Below are 16,878 nucleotides of genomic sequence, written 5' to 3'. Positions count from 1 at the left end.
CTGCCGCGTTTTCCCATGACCCGTCGTAAAATTTTCACGGTGCGCGAGAGAGCTTTCGGAACGAACCGGATACGTCGTAAATTCGACAGCGGTTACGCTTTCTCGAATCGAACAGCGCGATCGAGAAACCGCTGATAATTGGCTTGTTTTGCCAAGGAAGGAAAAAATAGGCGTTACTTACGAGCCAGGATCGACCAAGTTCCCACGAACGAGACGAGCGTTTCGCGTTTGCTCTCGCGATGAATCCGTGGAAAGGAGCGAGCACAGGCGCCACCGAACTCGGCAAAATCAATGTACGAAGAGCACTCGACCCTGAAATGAATCGATTCGATATCGAGATATCACCGACGGTCGATCCACTTCCGAGAGAGCGTCGAAACGAAAGAAATAAACCGAGCTGATCAACCGTGGAGAGAGACAAAGGGAGCCGGAGGACGAGGGCAACCAAGGGTGGCCAGAGGGAAACTTTAAAGGCCGTTCGAGGCGTAAAGAGTCAAGTAGCCGCAGGTGGTAAACCAATCAGCCACGAGTGCATCGCACGTGCGTTTATGCCGTACTTATGCTACGGCCTAATGCATCTACGGTATAAGATACTCGAGTATTTGCAGTACACCGATTTATTCTCCTCCGTTTTTCCTTCTTTCCGTCTACGGTCGCCACGTTGGCCGAGAAACGTTAGAACGAAATTGAAACGCGAGAACCGCTTCGCACCAGCGCTACGCGCTCTTATTTACAATCGCGTTAATTTGGACGTTGCGTATTCGATGACGACCGTAGTACCTCATCCACCGGATAACTCTCTCTGCTATGGTTGCATCTACGATAGTTAGCTACAACTCCGGTTAAAATAGCGGTTAAAATCGCCAACTACCGTTCGAGCGAAACTATTAGTCATCCGATTTGACAATTTTTCGAGATCGAACGAGATGGTATTTCCCGACGAGTTTCCACGCGTGAAAGTATAACCGGTCACGAAGGCGGAACCGGTGCATTTTTACGGGTCGCGCAGGCACGTAAATGTCAAATTCGAAGGCAAATAAAACCGAACTGTATCGAGCCTTGGTTTTCAGGTTTTAACGAGCGACGTTCCGCAATTTTGTGGATCGTTAAACGGATATGCGCGAGAACGGTTTCGGAACCGATCGTTAAATATACCCGGACACGGTGGTTCATGCTCCCTAAACGGAGTCCTAACGCCGTGAAAACGACTAATAGAAACGAGGAAGAACAAAACCGTTCGTTGGTCGACGTTCGTATAATCGGCCACCAACGTCCGCTCTCCCAAGAGGCTACAGTTTTCTTAAAAAGAAGCATCGCGTATTATACGTCGAGTAAAAATGATTATCACGACTGGCGGTTTTCACGGTTCGCTTGGTCCAATGGAAAACCTATTACTACGCTTTCGACGTTAAACGAGCGGCGCCGCATCGGCCGTGATTAATACTTCAGACTTATTACGCTTAACGAATATCGCTGTTAGATCGACGAATCGTTTATCGGACTAAACGTTCGATTAATCAGAGTATCTTGACGCCTAAAGGCATCGCATTTGCTTCGGCGTAACGATGCTAGTCTATATATAATGCGTATAAAGGTGGGTAACAGACGCAAATTACACAAATTGACGATCGGACATACGGTTCGTCGAACTCGGAGATCAAACATAAAGTGTATCCGAGGAGATATGTTTTCAAATGGCAAACTACCGCTTTTACACGTAGCGTAAGCCTGCGTTGTAAAAAGGATTCACCGACGTTCGAGAAAGAGAGAGAGAGAGAAAGGATCAACGAGGATGTTGACGCGGATGTTGAAACGTGCGATAGAACGCGAGCCTGCAGGTCGAAGGAAGAGCGAGGGGGACAGGACGAACGAAAAGCAACAAGAAAGTCCCGAAGGACGAGTCTCGCACGATTGATCTCGCCGAAACGCGACTGCTCGAAACTCGAACCTGCCTCCTAATCGCCTCCTGGTCCGGCATCGGAACTCGCCTGAGACAAAGCCTCCGGTGATCCAACTAAGCAGAACCGTTGCCTGTTCCGCGATCGATCGGTAATTACTGGCAAGCTGAAAACATCCAACGGCCCACTCACGAGCTCTCTTAGTTCGATTCTCTTCTACCTGCTTGAATTTTTACGATCCCCCCGACCTTTGAGAATTTAAAATTCGAATCGTCGTTTGCGCCTCTAAGAGGTGCACGGTTCACGGGCCAAAGCAAGAGAGACTACACGTTATGTAAATTTATGAAAAGCATCGACCATCTCGATCGAAGCGAGCTTTGTCTCCATACGATACGACCTGGCCTGCTAATACACTTGCGAAACGTGTAACTCGAAGCTATTTCCGATGAATTCGAACGTGTTAACATCTCGTCGAAGCTACCTTCTTTCTAACGCTCTTTCGCGAAGCTTCGTATGGAATATACCGCTAAATGCAACTAACTAGAACACGATAGCAGAAAAACGGGAATGTAACGCTTAACGGATATAAGAATTTTCTGTCACGAACGATTCCAGTCACATCGAAACCTACGGAACACGCAAACGGTTATACGCCTCGTTCGTTTCGGTTAACGAGCTAAAGCTGGACGGATATCGAGGTCGCGCGATGAACGCAGCTTACCAAAGTATCGTGCGACACGGATATACCTAATTTCCGGTACGCAGCAGGACCGTCTGCCCTACAGTGTCCGGCGAAGTCGTAAATATGCCGGTCACGTGGTTACGCGAATTTTTCGCAAGCGTACGTCGTTCTCGGCGAACTGCGTTTCTGGTTGGCAAAGTGTGATTTCCAACAGCGTTATAAAAGTCGTCATTTTAACGCTGTTTCTGTGGCTCCCTTTTTATTTCGACGCTCGTAGCTCGACGTTGATTCGCGTTAATTACTAGCGAGACGAAACGAGGATAGTCGCTGGACGATACCAGCCGGTATCTTCGGACCGGCTGAAAATCAATTGACACTGATTGACGTCATCGCGAAATTTCACGGTTTCCACGTGCGTCGAGCCGCGATCCTACCCACACAGTTATTCGCTCGGTCGAATATCGTGGAAATTGCGCAGAAAGAAGCTGCTGCGTCTTTGAAACGTTCGCTCTTGGTCGAATATTTCAACGTTCTCGAGCGTTTCGACCGCGGAGAAAAATAGGCCCGATAACGGATACCAAAGATGAAACGTTGCTACGCTCTGGGGCACGTATAAAACGAAAACGATATATAACGTTCTGTCTAACGTAGACGCCGAGTTGATGCAGCAAATAGTTGCCGTACATTTTACTAGCCAACTAACGGTCCGCAATTGAAAATACGTCATTCGGAAGTTACCTCTCGCGGAGAATAGCTCTGGAAAATCGGTAGGAAGCGAAATGGGCATATTGCTCGTGGAAAATGGGAATAATTCGTAGGAGCGCAACTTTTGTTACGTCAACGTGCGAGTGTGTCAAAGCTGGACTCTACGTCGAAACGTGACCGCACGGACGCGCGTACTTGTTCGTATGCGACGTTTCTCGAATCCGTTGAAACGTTCGATCGTCGGTCAATTCGCGGTGAAATAACAGGCAGGAACGTAGCGTTGGAGAATTTCAGCGAGGATATCGGCGGATCCCGACTGAAATCGCGTCGCGTCACGGATCACCGGAGCCACACGAGAGACGAAAAAGGAAAAACAGGAAGTCGTGGAGGCGCTTTCGCGTCGAAACGGTTATTTCACGACGACGCAATTTCACGGCGTGGCTTTTTCTGACCGGCGGATGCCTTCCTAAACCGGTAATCATGTAATCTTATTAGCCGACTTTCTGAAAATCAACGTTCGTCGCGTGGTATTCGACTTTTATACGCAGAACGACGTGTCTCGGCAACATCGTTCGCACTCTCCGCTTCTTTTCTTTCCATTTGGTAATACGAGAGAAACGTTGACGTTTCGAAAGAATGCACGGACGAACCTGACGCGTGCTGAACGAGGAGGAAAACATCCACGTCGATCGTAATTCGACGGACCAGCCTCTGGAACGAACACCGATAACGAATTCTTCGACGAACCGTTCCTCTGTCACGTTCCCTGATCAGACGTATCCCATTAGCACGGTATCGAATCGATCTATCAAATTATGAAACTATGCAGCCTCTGTTATCGCGGTGAACAATGCGATACAATGTCGACTCGATCGTAATCGAATCCGAGGATCAGATTTTTTTCGTCGATGTCGATAGCATCCCTCTAATTGAGACAAACAGACGCGAAAGTTGCTTATCCGCGGTGTAATTATCGCGAGATTTACGGAGCAGCTGGATGAACACGTACGTACGAAGCGGACGTGGAAGCAGGGATTACTGGAAAGATGGGGCGAACAATGGAACGATTCTTCGACCGACGACAGAAGCAACCGAAGCCCCGGGCGATAAGTCGTTACGTAAAAGTTACGCGGCAGTTGCCATTGTGAATAAGGTGTATCAAAGCGATACGGCTGGCCCAGTTACGGCTCCGTTCGGAAATTACGCTCAATCAGGGGCTTTCCTTGGTGGAATTTTCACAGCTCGGCTATAGTTGTCTGAGCGACGCGAGCAACCCTCCAATCAACGCCCGGTTGTCGTCGTCCTTTTATTCGTCGTCCGAGCATTTTCCATTCGGGTTTTCCGCTCGACGAAGCGTCCAATCTCCATCGTATTGTTCCTTGTTCATCAATGCCGACGACGTCAAAGAGAAACAATTCTTGACCCGCCGTTTAACCCCGTTATCCACAAGCTCGTTTAGCTTTATCCTCGCGTTCGACACTTGCCGCGATAAATCGATCGTGAGATCGTCAAAAGAAACGTTCTTCCCGTTGTTCGTTTCTGCCGCGTGATCGTAAATATGTAAATTTGCCGAGTCAAAGTTTACCACGTAGTCGGCGAACGAGAAATTGGAACCCTTTTGGACGACCGGTCAACACCCAGAGGCCATTGCAAATGCATCCAAGATACGATTGTTTCGAAGCCGACTTTGCACGAACAATCTCGCGGTACGTGATTTCTCTGCCAACAACAGGTTCTACCGGCGAGGTGAATCACTCGTGACTCACGCACGAAATCATCCGCAAACCGAACCCCTGCAATAAGGATCGTGCTCTCGAGCAGCAACTCGCCGAACAATGTTATCAAACATCGATATCGTTTTTTTAATCGTTAGGAAACTTGCGAATCTCCAACGCCATTCTCATTCTTACCTCGCGCGTTTCAAGTTTAAGGACGGTGGAGTCTTAAACTGCTGACGCGAGAATCAGCTTGATGCTCCCACTCGGCGCAGTGGGAAAGAGGAGAATGTAAGCGAATAAAGCTAAGATCGAGTCAAAAAAATTTTCTATTATTTCGTATCAAAGTTTCGATAAAAAGTGACAAGACTTACGACACAACTTGATATCGTGTATTTTACGTCTGTGGCCAAAAGGCGGCATCAACGAACTCGGCTCGACGAGTCCCATAAGCTGACAAAGAATAAGGATAACGGTGGAACGAGTCTTCTATGTTGGAGTGGATCATTGGTATAGATCAAGATCAACGCCAGTCATTCCGGTAGTTTACGCTAAACACGCACAATGGCGTAGTAATTACGAACAGAACGAAAGGGTAACGCGAATGAAACGGTATCGCAGTCACGGCGAATTTAAGGCGGTTTAAGCCGAACGGAATAGACGACGGTGATCGTTACGCGTTGCTAGAAGAACAAACTCTCGCCATTCGACGACCGGTTGTTGAAAAGGCGGCGAGTTTGCACGGTGCGCAATCGCTTCCCAGAAACTATTCCGTAACGCCTTAAAAACGGAGCACAAGCTTCTCTGAAACTCTGGTCACCGCCGCTCCACCCTTCCCCTATACTCCACGTGTCTCGCGTGCGTGTAATTTCCTTGCAGACTGTTTAGCGAATTTTCTTTTAAATATATCGACGGAGAGCCGGTAACGGGCCAGCAGTAAAATATGATGCACGGCGCAACGTTCAAAGTAACGCGCAATAACTTACGCGGTTATGGCCCTTAACTCTATCCCATCGTACCACGTGGAAATAGTTAGATTAATGAGATTTCGTTGAAACCGCTTGCACGTCGTTAGAATGACTCGAGATTAACGGGCTAAACAACGGTGTTGGCTATTCTTCATCGGGACGATAGTTCCGGGTTCCCGCGTTGACGGATATTTCCCTCTATCGAGGAAAAATCGTCGTTACCATTCGAGTCCCTTCAACTCGAAAAGCAAAACCAAGTCGTGATCAGTCGCGTTGCTTCGTACATCTGTCGAAGTTGGTCCCACTTCAAGAAAAGCTCCACGTCTTTTTTAAAGTTTAGTTTTCTTAGTCCTCGAAGTCATTGAGTATCGTTTAACGCTAAATTAATTTGAAGGGCCTCTCAGCCTCGTAGCTTACTAGGAACATGCCTTGCACGAGTCACGCAATGGGATACTGACAAGCCAGCTTTTCCGCAATCGTATAAATACCCATAGATCCGTGGCTTCGAAACTCTTTCGTAAAGCAATGCTGCCAGCGTGCGGATCTGGACTAATATACACAGTGTACTTATACTTAAACTTGCTTAAATATATTTTTCTATTATATATTCGTCCACACATTTCCTCTCTCTCTCTCTCTCTCTCTCTCTCTCTCTCTTTATTATGAGACAAAACGTTAACAACATCGCGTAAAAGTCTCTCGGCAGAGCGGATTCCGAGCCGCGTTCCTATTACGAAAGAGAGGAAACCTTTCTTCAAACGGAACAATCGTATTACAGTGTTCCAACGAGACCTCAACGTCGCTTTCGATCAGCGAGAGGAAGCTTCTGTCGAAAGGACGCGAAACGCCCACGAGACGCGTGCAACGAAATTAGACAGGAACGGCTGTTCTACGTGGAAAAATCTTGCAACAAAATTCGATCAATTAAGAGTTAACGAAGAAAGAAGAAACTCCGGGCTGTGTTTCTCCTGGCGTGCTGCTCCGGAAGAGAAAGAGAAAGAGGGAAAGGGGAGAAAAGGACGAAGAGAGAAATCCGCTTTCTGCAATTAATCGCATCAAGGACGACTTTCCCAAGCCTGAAGAGATGTCGAGGGAAAATTCATCGAATCGAGTCGAGTCGAGTCGAGTCGAGTCGCTGGAGAGGTACAATGGCCGGTTGATCTCCTTAATTGAAATGCTTTAATTAGAGCTTCGTTCGACGAGAGAATAGAGAGAAGGGTGAGAAACAAGAGGAGGAGAGAGAAGCTGAAGATAAGAGGAGAATCGAACAAGTCGTCTCGCTACGCGACTATCGATGCTTCGTTTTCGCGAAACGAAAAGAAGGAAACCGTATTCCCAGACGTCGCAACAGATTCCATAATTACTGGAGCTCCCGCGTTCATCAACGGCGGACACGTTATTTTTACCGTCTTACTCGCCCGCGAATATGAACTCAGAACGAAACAAATTGATGCCGAATATTCGTTGATTTATTCGAAGCACGCAAACGCTACCTCTAGCAGGTAATTTGCTGGCGCAACAATGAAAAATTAAAGCGCCATCGAGAAAGATTTATGTTTGAAACGTCGAAACATCTTTTTGTAGTTCACCGACCCAACGACCAAGCCGGTCGGTATTCTCATTCGATATTTTTCCCGCTTTCTATTCCCTTTTTCGGGGAGAGCCCCACTTTCGGATCGGTCGCGATAACCGGCCTCTTTCGTATGCGAAGACCCAGCCATGATACTGTTATTGTTCCTAAACGAACGTTCGGCCGACGAATGCCCGAGGAATTCGATCTTCTCGTCGGAGAAAGGTTGCCGCAGAGTCACGGATGGATCGTGACACCGAGCGCTACGGCAGACTGAGAAAATAAAAATGCCGACTAACGAGAAGTTGGTGATCGTCCAGATACGCGACGACCGCGAGAAGAATGGGGAAAATTCGATGGAGGGGGCAAACGTCGAAAATCAAGCTGGTCCGAAACAGCGGGAAGCCCCGGCAGCCTCCGAAGGTGGCAGCTTCCAAATTAGCATTTCAATTTGTCCGTGCAGGTGTTCCAGAGACGGCAGTCGCGACAACGACACAACCACGATCAACGACTCGAGCCGAGTCGTCAGTCGGTGAGCACCTGACATTTTCGATGCAAAGCCTTCGTACAATACGACGAGTAACATTTACATAGTCGTTCGTGCGATCGTATTCTATCTTATCTGCCCCTCTAAGCCGATAAACGAACTTCACTTTCCGGATCGAAGGTGTGAATCGATCACCGAAACTACGTTCCTCAACCCACTCCACGGCGCTTTTTTTTACGTCGTTTTAAAGGCGAATGACATACAAATACGTATAACCGAGGCACGAATACGACAATAACAATTCCCAGAGTTTTACGACGTTCGCCAAACACGTAGTGGTGGTTCGTCCTAATAAACGGCTACCGATGTAATTGGATCGCGATTGTGGCCGAGATACTCGTCAATTTATCAGTGGACCAATACGCAGGGCTCGCGAACAGATCGCAGAGTTAATCTCGTGATTAAAGGGAGTCTGCATCGCGCTCGACCTGGCATCCAACGAACGGCACGTTCTTTCGAAATGATCGCATTGATCATTTGTCAGAATCCAGCTCTTTTTTTTTATCAATTCGAAAACACTGCATGTAAACTCGCTTGAAATGTGGCGCGTTATTGCTCGTCGTGGCCGAGTCGAACCTCCTCCCAAGAAATTTGCCGTTGCGCCATTGTAAAATTGTTTACGATCCGGCGACAAAGAAGCAGGAAAAAGTATGCCGAGATGTTATAGGATGATGCAAATCTCAATGCCAACCGCTACCACCTACGGACATTCTTAGGAAATGAGGTGTTTTATTCGTAAAGTGCGATAGACGCTGAATTCGACGACGAACAAAGTAACAACTTAAAACGACGAATTTTCATCGTTGTACGATTCAACCCCATTTGACGACGCGTTTCAAGGTGAGATTTTTCCTGCCCCGTTGAACCTCCTGCACGCTACGACGTATGCTCGCGCGAGGAACGGATAGGATTATTAACAGAGATTTCGAAGAAAATGAGCCGTAACAAACGGTTCGAGGATAATTCGATTTATGTCTGTTTCAACGTTAATACACCGTGACTTTCCAATGGTCCAAACAAACGCGACTCGTTACGGCCCTCGTTAAACGAACGAGCTTTTACCGCGGACGATGATCCGCGTACTGTTATTGCCAACCGTTCTAGAAAAGCATAGAGCGTACCGGAATACGTAAATTCCCTTCTCGAGGAACTTTCGCACAGATCTTACCTTAATGCGCGTTGTGTGGTCTTCATTTCTGGCTGTTTCTTCGTGAATTCTTCTGAGCGACCCTCAGCGTCGATCCATCGATTCGTTTCGGCGTCGAGGCACACGGCAAGAGCGATCGGAGATAAAACAAGAAAAACGAAACGCACAAGCTCAAACACGCACACGCGAGAAGGAAAAGAACACTGACTCGAAACGTGTTTGCTTTCGATCTTTACGATCTCGGTCCGATTAACCACAGCACCGTGCTATTCTTCGCACGAATCGAGTTATACGCGAAGCAATATCGATCGAATTTCACCGGTCACTAAATCGATAACGTTGCCGTGGCCGAGAAGGCTAGCAAACGTAATGAAAAGCACAAGATTCGACACTTTAAACGATTTCTCAAAATTCAACAATGGCGATGATCGATATCTTACGCTGATCGACGACGCGTCGTACTGTTTCCGTTCGATCTCAAATCCTCGAGATCGCACGATGATTATCGATAGCTATAAAAAGAAGTTACACGATATAGCATACGGTCAGCGCTTCCATCGAGTGCGCGGCAGTAAGAGGCACGAATTAGATTAGTGGGACTCGTAATCGAGACACTTGGAGGTTAGGTCGAATCCGGAGAGAGGCACATAACCTCTCCTTCGCCAAACTGATAATCGCTCGGCTTCGGTGACCACGACGGATTCTTCTAAACTTCCACAGAGTATTTAGCTTTTTCGTTCATTTTATTTCTCCAAAGTACACCTCGACCTCCGATACGCTTCGACAGCGATTGACATGGTGACTGTGATTTTACGCGAGTCTCTCTGCTCGCACGTGTTACCGATCTTGATATTTACTGGTCGCTGATCTTCTCGCTCGTAAGAATTTTCTCGATTCTCGGAATCCTCCAAAAATTGACATGGGGCGAATTAAACGTCGCGCACCTTGACGCGAGCATCACGTCTACGCTAAGAAATACAAAATATCGTAACACGGACGTTTTCTTTAATTTCATAAATCCTCGATTCTTCTCCCGTTTTTAATGAAACGTTTCTTATTCCATTCCCCTCTATAAATCACACGTCGTATTCACAACAGAGTGACTGGAAGCTAAGCTCTCCGAAAATGTTGCAGCAAATGGTACACCTGCAATCTTGGCGTACCGCGTTCGGTACAAAAGCGTGCCACTTAACAAATGACCGATGCGTCCTTCCGTCTAGCAGGACTGGTTTGTGCAATAAACACACTGCGCGTCGTTTCGCATTCACGCGAAGCCGATCGGAGTCTCACTGTAGCGAAGCGTGAACGAACATCCGCGGAAAATCTCGTTACTATTCGGATGAGGTAGCACAGAGGGCATCGATTTGGAAACGCAAAAAAACTTGGAATCACACGGCAGGTGCAAAAGGTGCCGGTGTAGAGGAACAAGCGAACAACCTCCTCTCTTCGCCAGGTCCCAACCGAGAGGTCCACCGTACGAGGACTGGTTTCACGAGACTCCCCGTGCTCGACCGGCCAGACTACTTCGGGCACGATAGAAGGAGAGGGAAATACACAGAAAGAGTATGTTCGGTGAAGAGACGGGAGGGGGCGAGAGGCGAGGAGCGTGTAGAGAGCGGGCTCGTGGAGTGTGGGTCCCGTTCTTCGGAGAGAGGCTTACTCCACCGAGCGCGAGGAAGTACTGTTACTTAGACAGAGCCTTCAGGGCTCGCAACGTGCTGCAAAACGCGATGCAGAGACCAGGACGCGGTGCATACGATTTCAAGCCATCTGCCACTGAAGAAAAGTCCGCTATACCACGCGCTCGGACTTTTCTGATTCTCCTTTTCTCCTAAGCTATATCTTTCCTACGGAACCAGCGTAATATCGAGATAATTCTCGACAGGTATTCGTCGGTACTGTTGAAAATCGATTCACTCTTATTCGTTCCCTTCTTTTCTCGGACACCAACGTCCAAGGATACGATCGTGACGCGCTACACAGACGTGACGTAAATTTATAGGACTGCAGTCACAGTGACGATTACCATCGACGAAGCCGGTATCGTTGATACTTGGATGCCACTAGCTCGAACGATCTCCTAGAGTCGGACCAAATGGATGCACGGGTAAACAATTGGAACGATCAGCCCCGATTTCGAGAACTCGTGCGAGTCGTAGCGCGTTACAGGCAAAACGTTCACGGGTCACGCGAAACGTATGCCACAATCGCTAGGATGCACATTGCCTATGATATATCGTGTATGATAGAACGTGTACGCGTGCGTCGACAGGCACCAACGAATCGCGTGTCCTCCTTCACCCTCTGTTTACTCGTGTGTACGCGAAATTTCGCCAAGACGAAGATCGATCCTCGCGCGGTTATTTTTTTCACCGGAACCCTGCACGTTCCAACTAAAATTCATGTCGAACACGATGCAATATTTTCGAATCCCTCCTTTTCTCTCTTCTGTTCGTGAAAATCGAGGGCAAATTGAAAAATATGTGCTCACCGGTCGGTAGTCGCGGCTCGACTGGACGACTTGCCGCCTCCGCGCTATTACCCGCTGTACTCACTCCCGTATCAAGCGAACCGGCGCCCTTCCGTGTACTACTACCCAAGGTGCACCTATTGCCACGTACCTGCACGTGCTCGCGTATAACTCTTACGCCCCTGTGTGTGTATCATATGCACCATGTATGTGTCGTCAGTGCGTACGAATACTCATACGGCCGGGTGTAACCGGTTTCACCGATTTTTTCCCGAAAAGCATTCACCACGGTTTGTAAAATTGTTTGCCCTTTGTGGTTTCTCGGTATTCCCGTAAACTTCTTGAAGCTATATTTTAATGCCTTTCGCAGGAAATTGCGATTACGCGAGTATCGTTCGGAACATTAAAACATAAAATTGTTTCAAATATTTGGATACAGATTTTTAATATTTATCATTGAATTTAGATTAAAACTGGAGAACTAGGAACGAGTAAGCAGACTGTTCTATAGGGGAAAGTGACTTGTCGTTTAATCCATGCTGCGTAACAGGAATGAATTTTTCAAAATTCCAAACGTACAATCGTCATGCACTGGATAATGCAAGGCGTAATGTAAGGTGACACCAAGGCAGTCCACTACAGAATCACGATACATGCTCGACATCACCATGATCCAGCTTCATCAAACTAAGTTTCCTGTCTCCTGTTCTACCTGTTCTATCAATGCAAATTTGGCCCGCTCCATAGTCATCGAACGTCTCCATTTCACTTTCTACGAGATTTTTCTCGTGGCATTTCAATTAATCACATCACGAATTGAATGACTTCGTACCGAGAATGTTAATTACGGGGAATACGATTCACCGAGTTGATTCAATCCAAACTTAACTTTCCCTACCACGTTGCTTTGTTGCTTTTAGCTTAATGAGCGTCGTTCTACATTTCGTAGACGATACATCTTTTTCTGTCCTCTCAAGAATGACGTAGACGCGTTTTGTTTGTTTCAAATATAATTCACGATGCGTAAAGTCACAAAACAATTTCGTCTCTGTCGTATTATTATTATATTTCCGTTGAGAGTTGATATAATTTATGATCCACATCTGCATGAAACATCCATAAATAAAATGAAAATGCAGGACTTGATCTGTGTTAATCCGATAAGATAGAATAATGAAATTGCATTTAAGCGCTATAAATCTCTGTCGAGCCCTACGCGTTGCATGATCCTTTGAAGGTGCAATATCAATGCGACGAAGCCTAGGGAGGCAATCTTTTGAACCGCCGCTTAATAAATTGAGTCATTAGGAGCACGAGGCAGCATACATAACGATAGTAATCCTTAACGTCGAACAGGAACAACCGCCCTGTAACTTTTAACAATAAAACCAAACTCCAACATATCTTTGCGCCATGTAACATGATGTACGAGTACATATATGTATGTATAGCGTGTAAGATACGTACTTCTTCTGTAAACTCGCATATACGGGGTTTCTACAAACAGAAGAATTTTTAAACTCTTTTCATCGTATTACAACTTGCAGGACAGCGTGTTGGCCTTTTGATCTATTATCCTTGATTAACAATTTACATTCGTTTAATCGATCGTTTTGAAAACTTAAAATGGAAAAACACTAACAACACCTGAACAACCAGATTTGTACGGTTCGACAGTCGAAAAAACAGAACTCGCGTACATCGATTACCTAATGATGTACAGCTATAGAACTGGCAAGATGGTAGGTGCTACCACCTGAAGGTTATTTCGCACAACTAGCGAGCAATCACGACGTAACACATTCACGAAAGTGTATAGTGTACATACACTGAAAAGTGGACGTAAATATGTATACATATTGTAATAATTAAGTTGTTTTTATATTATTCTGCTAAATCTATTCGTACAAAATATCTTATATAAAAACGATATAACAAAAATCTATATTGAACTTAAATTTAGAATCACTCGGTCTTAAATTTGACTTTTTAGAGAATTTGTTTTGATCAACATTTTCAAATGTTTTCGTTACATGTTCAAATGTAAATGCTGCGCAGCAGCGATGATTTGACATTTCTGTAACTCCATTTTCTGTTCTTTTAATTTCAATAGTCTTTTTTGAACTTCCAACTCGCTTTGCCGCATCGCCATTTCTTCTTTATGCCTCCTCTCTCTATTTTTCTCCGCAATCGCGAAATGTTTTGCCATCTCGTTAAGAAATTTGTCGAAAAGCGTCGTTGGGGTTTCCTTCTGATCCATCGCTTCGCTCTTGTTGTTTGTAGAGGAGTTCGAGGACGGCGCCGCAAGAGGGTCCTCCTGTTGCTGATTGACGACGCTAATATTGCTTTGTTCTTCGTTTATAGATTTTGGTAAAATAAACATATATCTCGCGGAACCGGATGGCGGTGGAAAATCACTTTCCTCCAAATACATGTGTTTCTTCTTTTCTTTAAAAATTTCATCCAACGCCCTTTTGTGTTCCCATTGTCCGTAATGTCTCATTCTACCGGGTTTTTTTAAAAGTTCTCGAAACACAAGATTCTTGTACTTTCGTTCGAGAACACGCCATTTGTTCTCACATTTTTGCGGACTAAAGTAAAAGCCATGTTTTTGCATCTCGAGAGAGATCATCTCGAACATTTCACGTAAACTTCGAATCTGAGTCGACTGTCCTACCTTCGAATGATATTTCTTATACTGGCTAATAAGACACGCGGTGGCCTTACTGGTCCATAAATTTAAAGCACCGACATCAGCACTAGAAGGAATTACGTTGTTACTGTCAGAACTGGGAAAATCGTTTTCGTGTTCCTCTTCAACATACCCTTGCAGCGTCGGTTCCACTTTGATTTCCATTTGTTCATCGAAGTTTTCCCCTTTTTAAGAATATATTTACATGACAAAGTGTATTAAACGTGTTTTAAATAAACGAACAACAACAATCGGAATAAGGAGAGCAAGTAAGTCATGGATATATTTATTAACAACATAAAATAATTTTGAACAGTTTCAAAAAGGAACAGCGAGATGATCACGCTCGTGTACGACACGAGCGCCAGGCATTCGGCGCAGCGTAGAATTCACGATGAATAATAGGATATAACCTTGTTTGAAAATTGCTTTTCTTACCTTTCTGTTCTGTAATATCGGCCATATTAGCACACTCTCGTAACGTAACCTCCGTTCTAATCTCTGAAAGAAGTCCGACACGAGTGCCAATCTCGGTCGTGGCACGGTCTTGCAGGGGGCCGAAAAACCAATGGAAACTAGTTCCAAACCGGTTTCATACTGAAACTGGTTCCATACGCGTCGAGAACTGGCGGCCATGTTACTCCATACTTTGTAAACACCAAAAGTACTTAGGTTCTCTAACCAATAGAATTGTGTACGGTCGTACCAGTTTCGAACATATTCAGATATGGGTTAACGGTCGGTTTGTAACATCAGACGATATCAAGTTTCAAATTTCGGATTAAAAGCAGTGAATGGTAATATTCAGCGATATTTTCAGTAAAGAACGATTGACGATAATACCAATTCAGCATTGAAGCATGATTTACGCGAATATCGAGGATAGAGAACCGTTGTACAACTGCCGAACTACTTAGAACGTAAAAATTACGTGTATAAGAATTCACAGCCATGCTTCGCACGAAAGAATTACCAGAGCCACATTCCAGATATTCCGATGATTAGACTGTGGATATTTATGCAAATTCATAATTTTCAGAATATAATTAAAAATCTACAAGATTCGGTAGAAAGTTGTGTTACCTACCAAGTATTATGAAAGCTATTATACTTTCGATACTTAATACATTTTTTCATGTTATGTCTGCGCAATCTTTTATTTCCAATTTTAAATTTCCCGTAAATGCATAAAAATCCGCAATCTGCTGATAATAAATTATTTATCATTACATCACTTGTTACATGTTAGATCATGTTAAACGTAAGATGTCAAGTTTCATAAATTGAACGCATTCCATTTAATGATTTGTAGGCATTTCTACGATTCGATTACGTCATTCCTTGAATTTTTTCACATTGTTAAAGCGCGTACAACACCGAGTTTCATCGTTCACTTTCCACAATATACGCGTTATGTTTTGCATTATAATTCATAATTAGCTCGAATTTCCCATACAATTAAGACGCATACACGCGTACATATGCAATGTATATTCGTAAAGTCATACCTGCAATTACCGCGTATAAAACGCATGAAAACTTATATTCTCGTAAAATTGAACCTTTCATCGCTTTTGTCAACAATCATCCTTTCCTGGTATTCTCAAACGTTCTGGTCGATGGATATATCCAAGCGCGATCTAACGCGTATCGTAACATAATTTTTCGATCGTAAGGAAGGCATATTGATCTCGATGCAAAGGTTAATCGATAACTTAGTATCCTTGCGAGAAAAATGATAAAGGTGCCGAAACGTTTAAGGGCATGCTTCAGCCGATTAATCGATTCGTAAAAATTTGTTTCGATTTCGACGATCGATGAACGATTTATCGCGACAACAGAATCGATACTTTGAGCAACGATCATCCTTTGCAACGTAAAATTAATCGATTCCTCGGATAAGTATGTTTAAGACATTTTGCTTTTTCTCGTCAGCGTCGATGTTACTATGAATCTTCGCACGCTCTGATAGCAATGCCGACGCCGGAAGTGAACTATTTCGTGAACCAGCCAGGGCTATATAAACCCATGCGTATAAAACACCAGTCTACGATGTAACGAGATAATAACACCCACACAAGAGTTTCGCGTAAAGCGTGCAATGAACAAACATTCCGAGCGGGACTCGCCCGTCACGGAACACGAGGAAACAAGCCGAGTGCTCGGGATTCCATGTTTTAGGTCATCGTTCGTTCCGATTCTCAGATCCGTCCTGTTTTTCTCATGCTCGTTATTATCGTTCGCCGGATGCACTTCCCCCTCGACGTATGTTACATTTTTCACTAGTTTCATTTAACGATAAAGGGTACTAAAATGCGACCAATTTGTATAAACGTTTAATCACTTAATTTCACATGTTACGTTAACTTCGAAATAACGATACGTATTGGTTGGAACGTCTGAATCGTATTACGCGTTGTTTCGTAGGGATGAAAATTCGAGTACCACCTCAAGCACGAATATCAACCCCTTTTCGCTTTGTAT

At 45.1% G+C, this 16,878-nt stretch overlaps 2 protein-coding genes across 4 annotated transcripts in view; both read right to left on the bottom strand.

Moving 5' to 3' along the window:
• The window catches only part of LOC100646335, an 80,727-nt gene extending 68,993 nt beyond the window's left edge, over positions 1–11,734 (bottom strand). Inside the window, exons 1-2 of one of the 2 annotated variants that reach the window (XM_048404247.1) lie at positions 11,259–11,734; positions 9,254–9,744 (exon numbers count right to left, since the gene is read on the bottom strand). In XM_048404247.1, the coding sequence (XP_048260204.1) occupies positions 9,254–9,279 (26 nt within the window). In that variant the 5' untranslated portion in view covers positions 9,280–9,744; positions 11,259–11,734. Of the gene's footprint in view, positions 1–9,253 lie in introns of both variants that reach the window. The other variant, XM_003394275.4, reaches the window with a different exon arrangement.
• A 1,827-nt stretch (positions 11,735–13,561) lies between these two features.
• Positions 13,562–16,702, bottom strand: LOC100646459. Of its 2 annotated transcripts, XM_012320779.3 has the most exons (3): positions 14,833–16,702; positions 14,528–14,579; positions 13,562–14,461 (listed from the first exon to the last, which is right to left on the bottom strand). In XM_012320779.3, the coding sequence occupies exons 1-3, from the start codon at positions 14,855–14,857 to the stop codon at positions 13,732–13,734; spliced, it is 807 nt and encodes a 268-aa protein (XP_012176169.1). In that variant the 5' UTR covers positions 14,858–16,702; the 3' UTR covers positions 13,562–13,731. The 2 variants fall into 2 exon arrangements, with proteins under 2 accessions (XP_012176169.1, XP_003394324.1); XM_003394276.4 differs by having other exon boundaries at positions 13,562–14,579; positions 14,833–16,701.
• Between the last annotated feature and the right edge of the window lie 176 nt (positions 16,703–16,878).

This window comes from Bombus terrestris, chromosome 3, assembly GCF_910591885.1.
Source record: "Bombus terrestris chromosome 3, iyBomTerr1.2, whole genome shotgun sequence".
Lineage (NCBI taxonomy): Eukaryota > Metazoa > Arthropoda > Insecta > Hymenoptera > Apidae > Bombus > Bombus terrestris.
The sequence above is the reverse complement of the archived record's forward strand: the minus strand, read 5'-3'. Positions and strand labels throughout refer to the sequence as shown.

What these genes read in the sequence shown, in the direction of transcription:
- LOC100646459 (XM_003394276.4), bottom strand. Translation starts at nt 14,857, where the DNA reads ATGGCCGATATTACAGAACAGAAAG. An exon ending in CGATATTACAGAACAGAAAG is followed by an intron (nt 14,580 to 14,832) that starts GTAAGAAAAGCA and finishes ATTCTTAAAAAG; the next exon opens with GGGAAAACTTCGATGAACAA.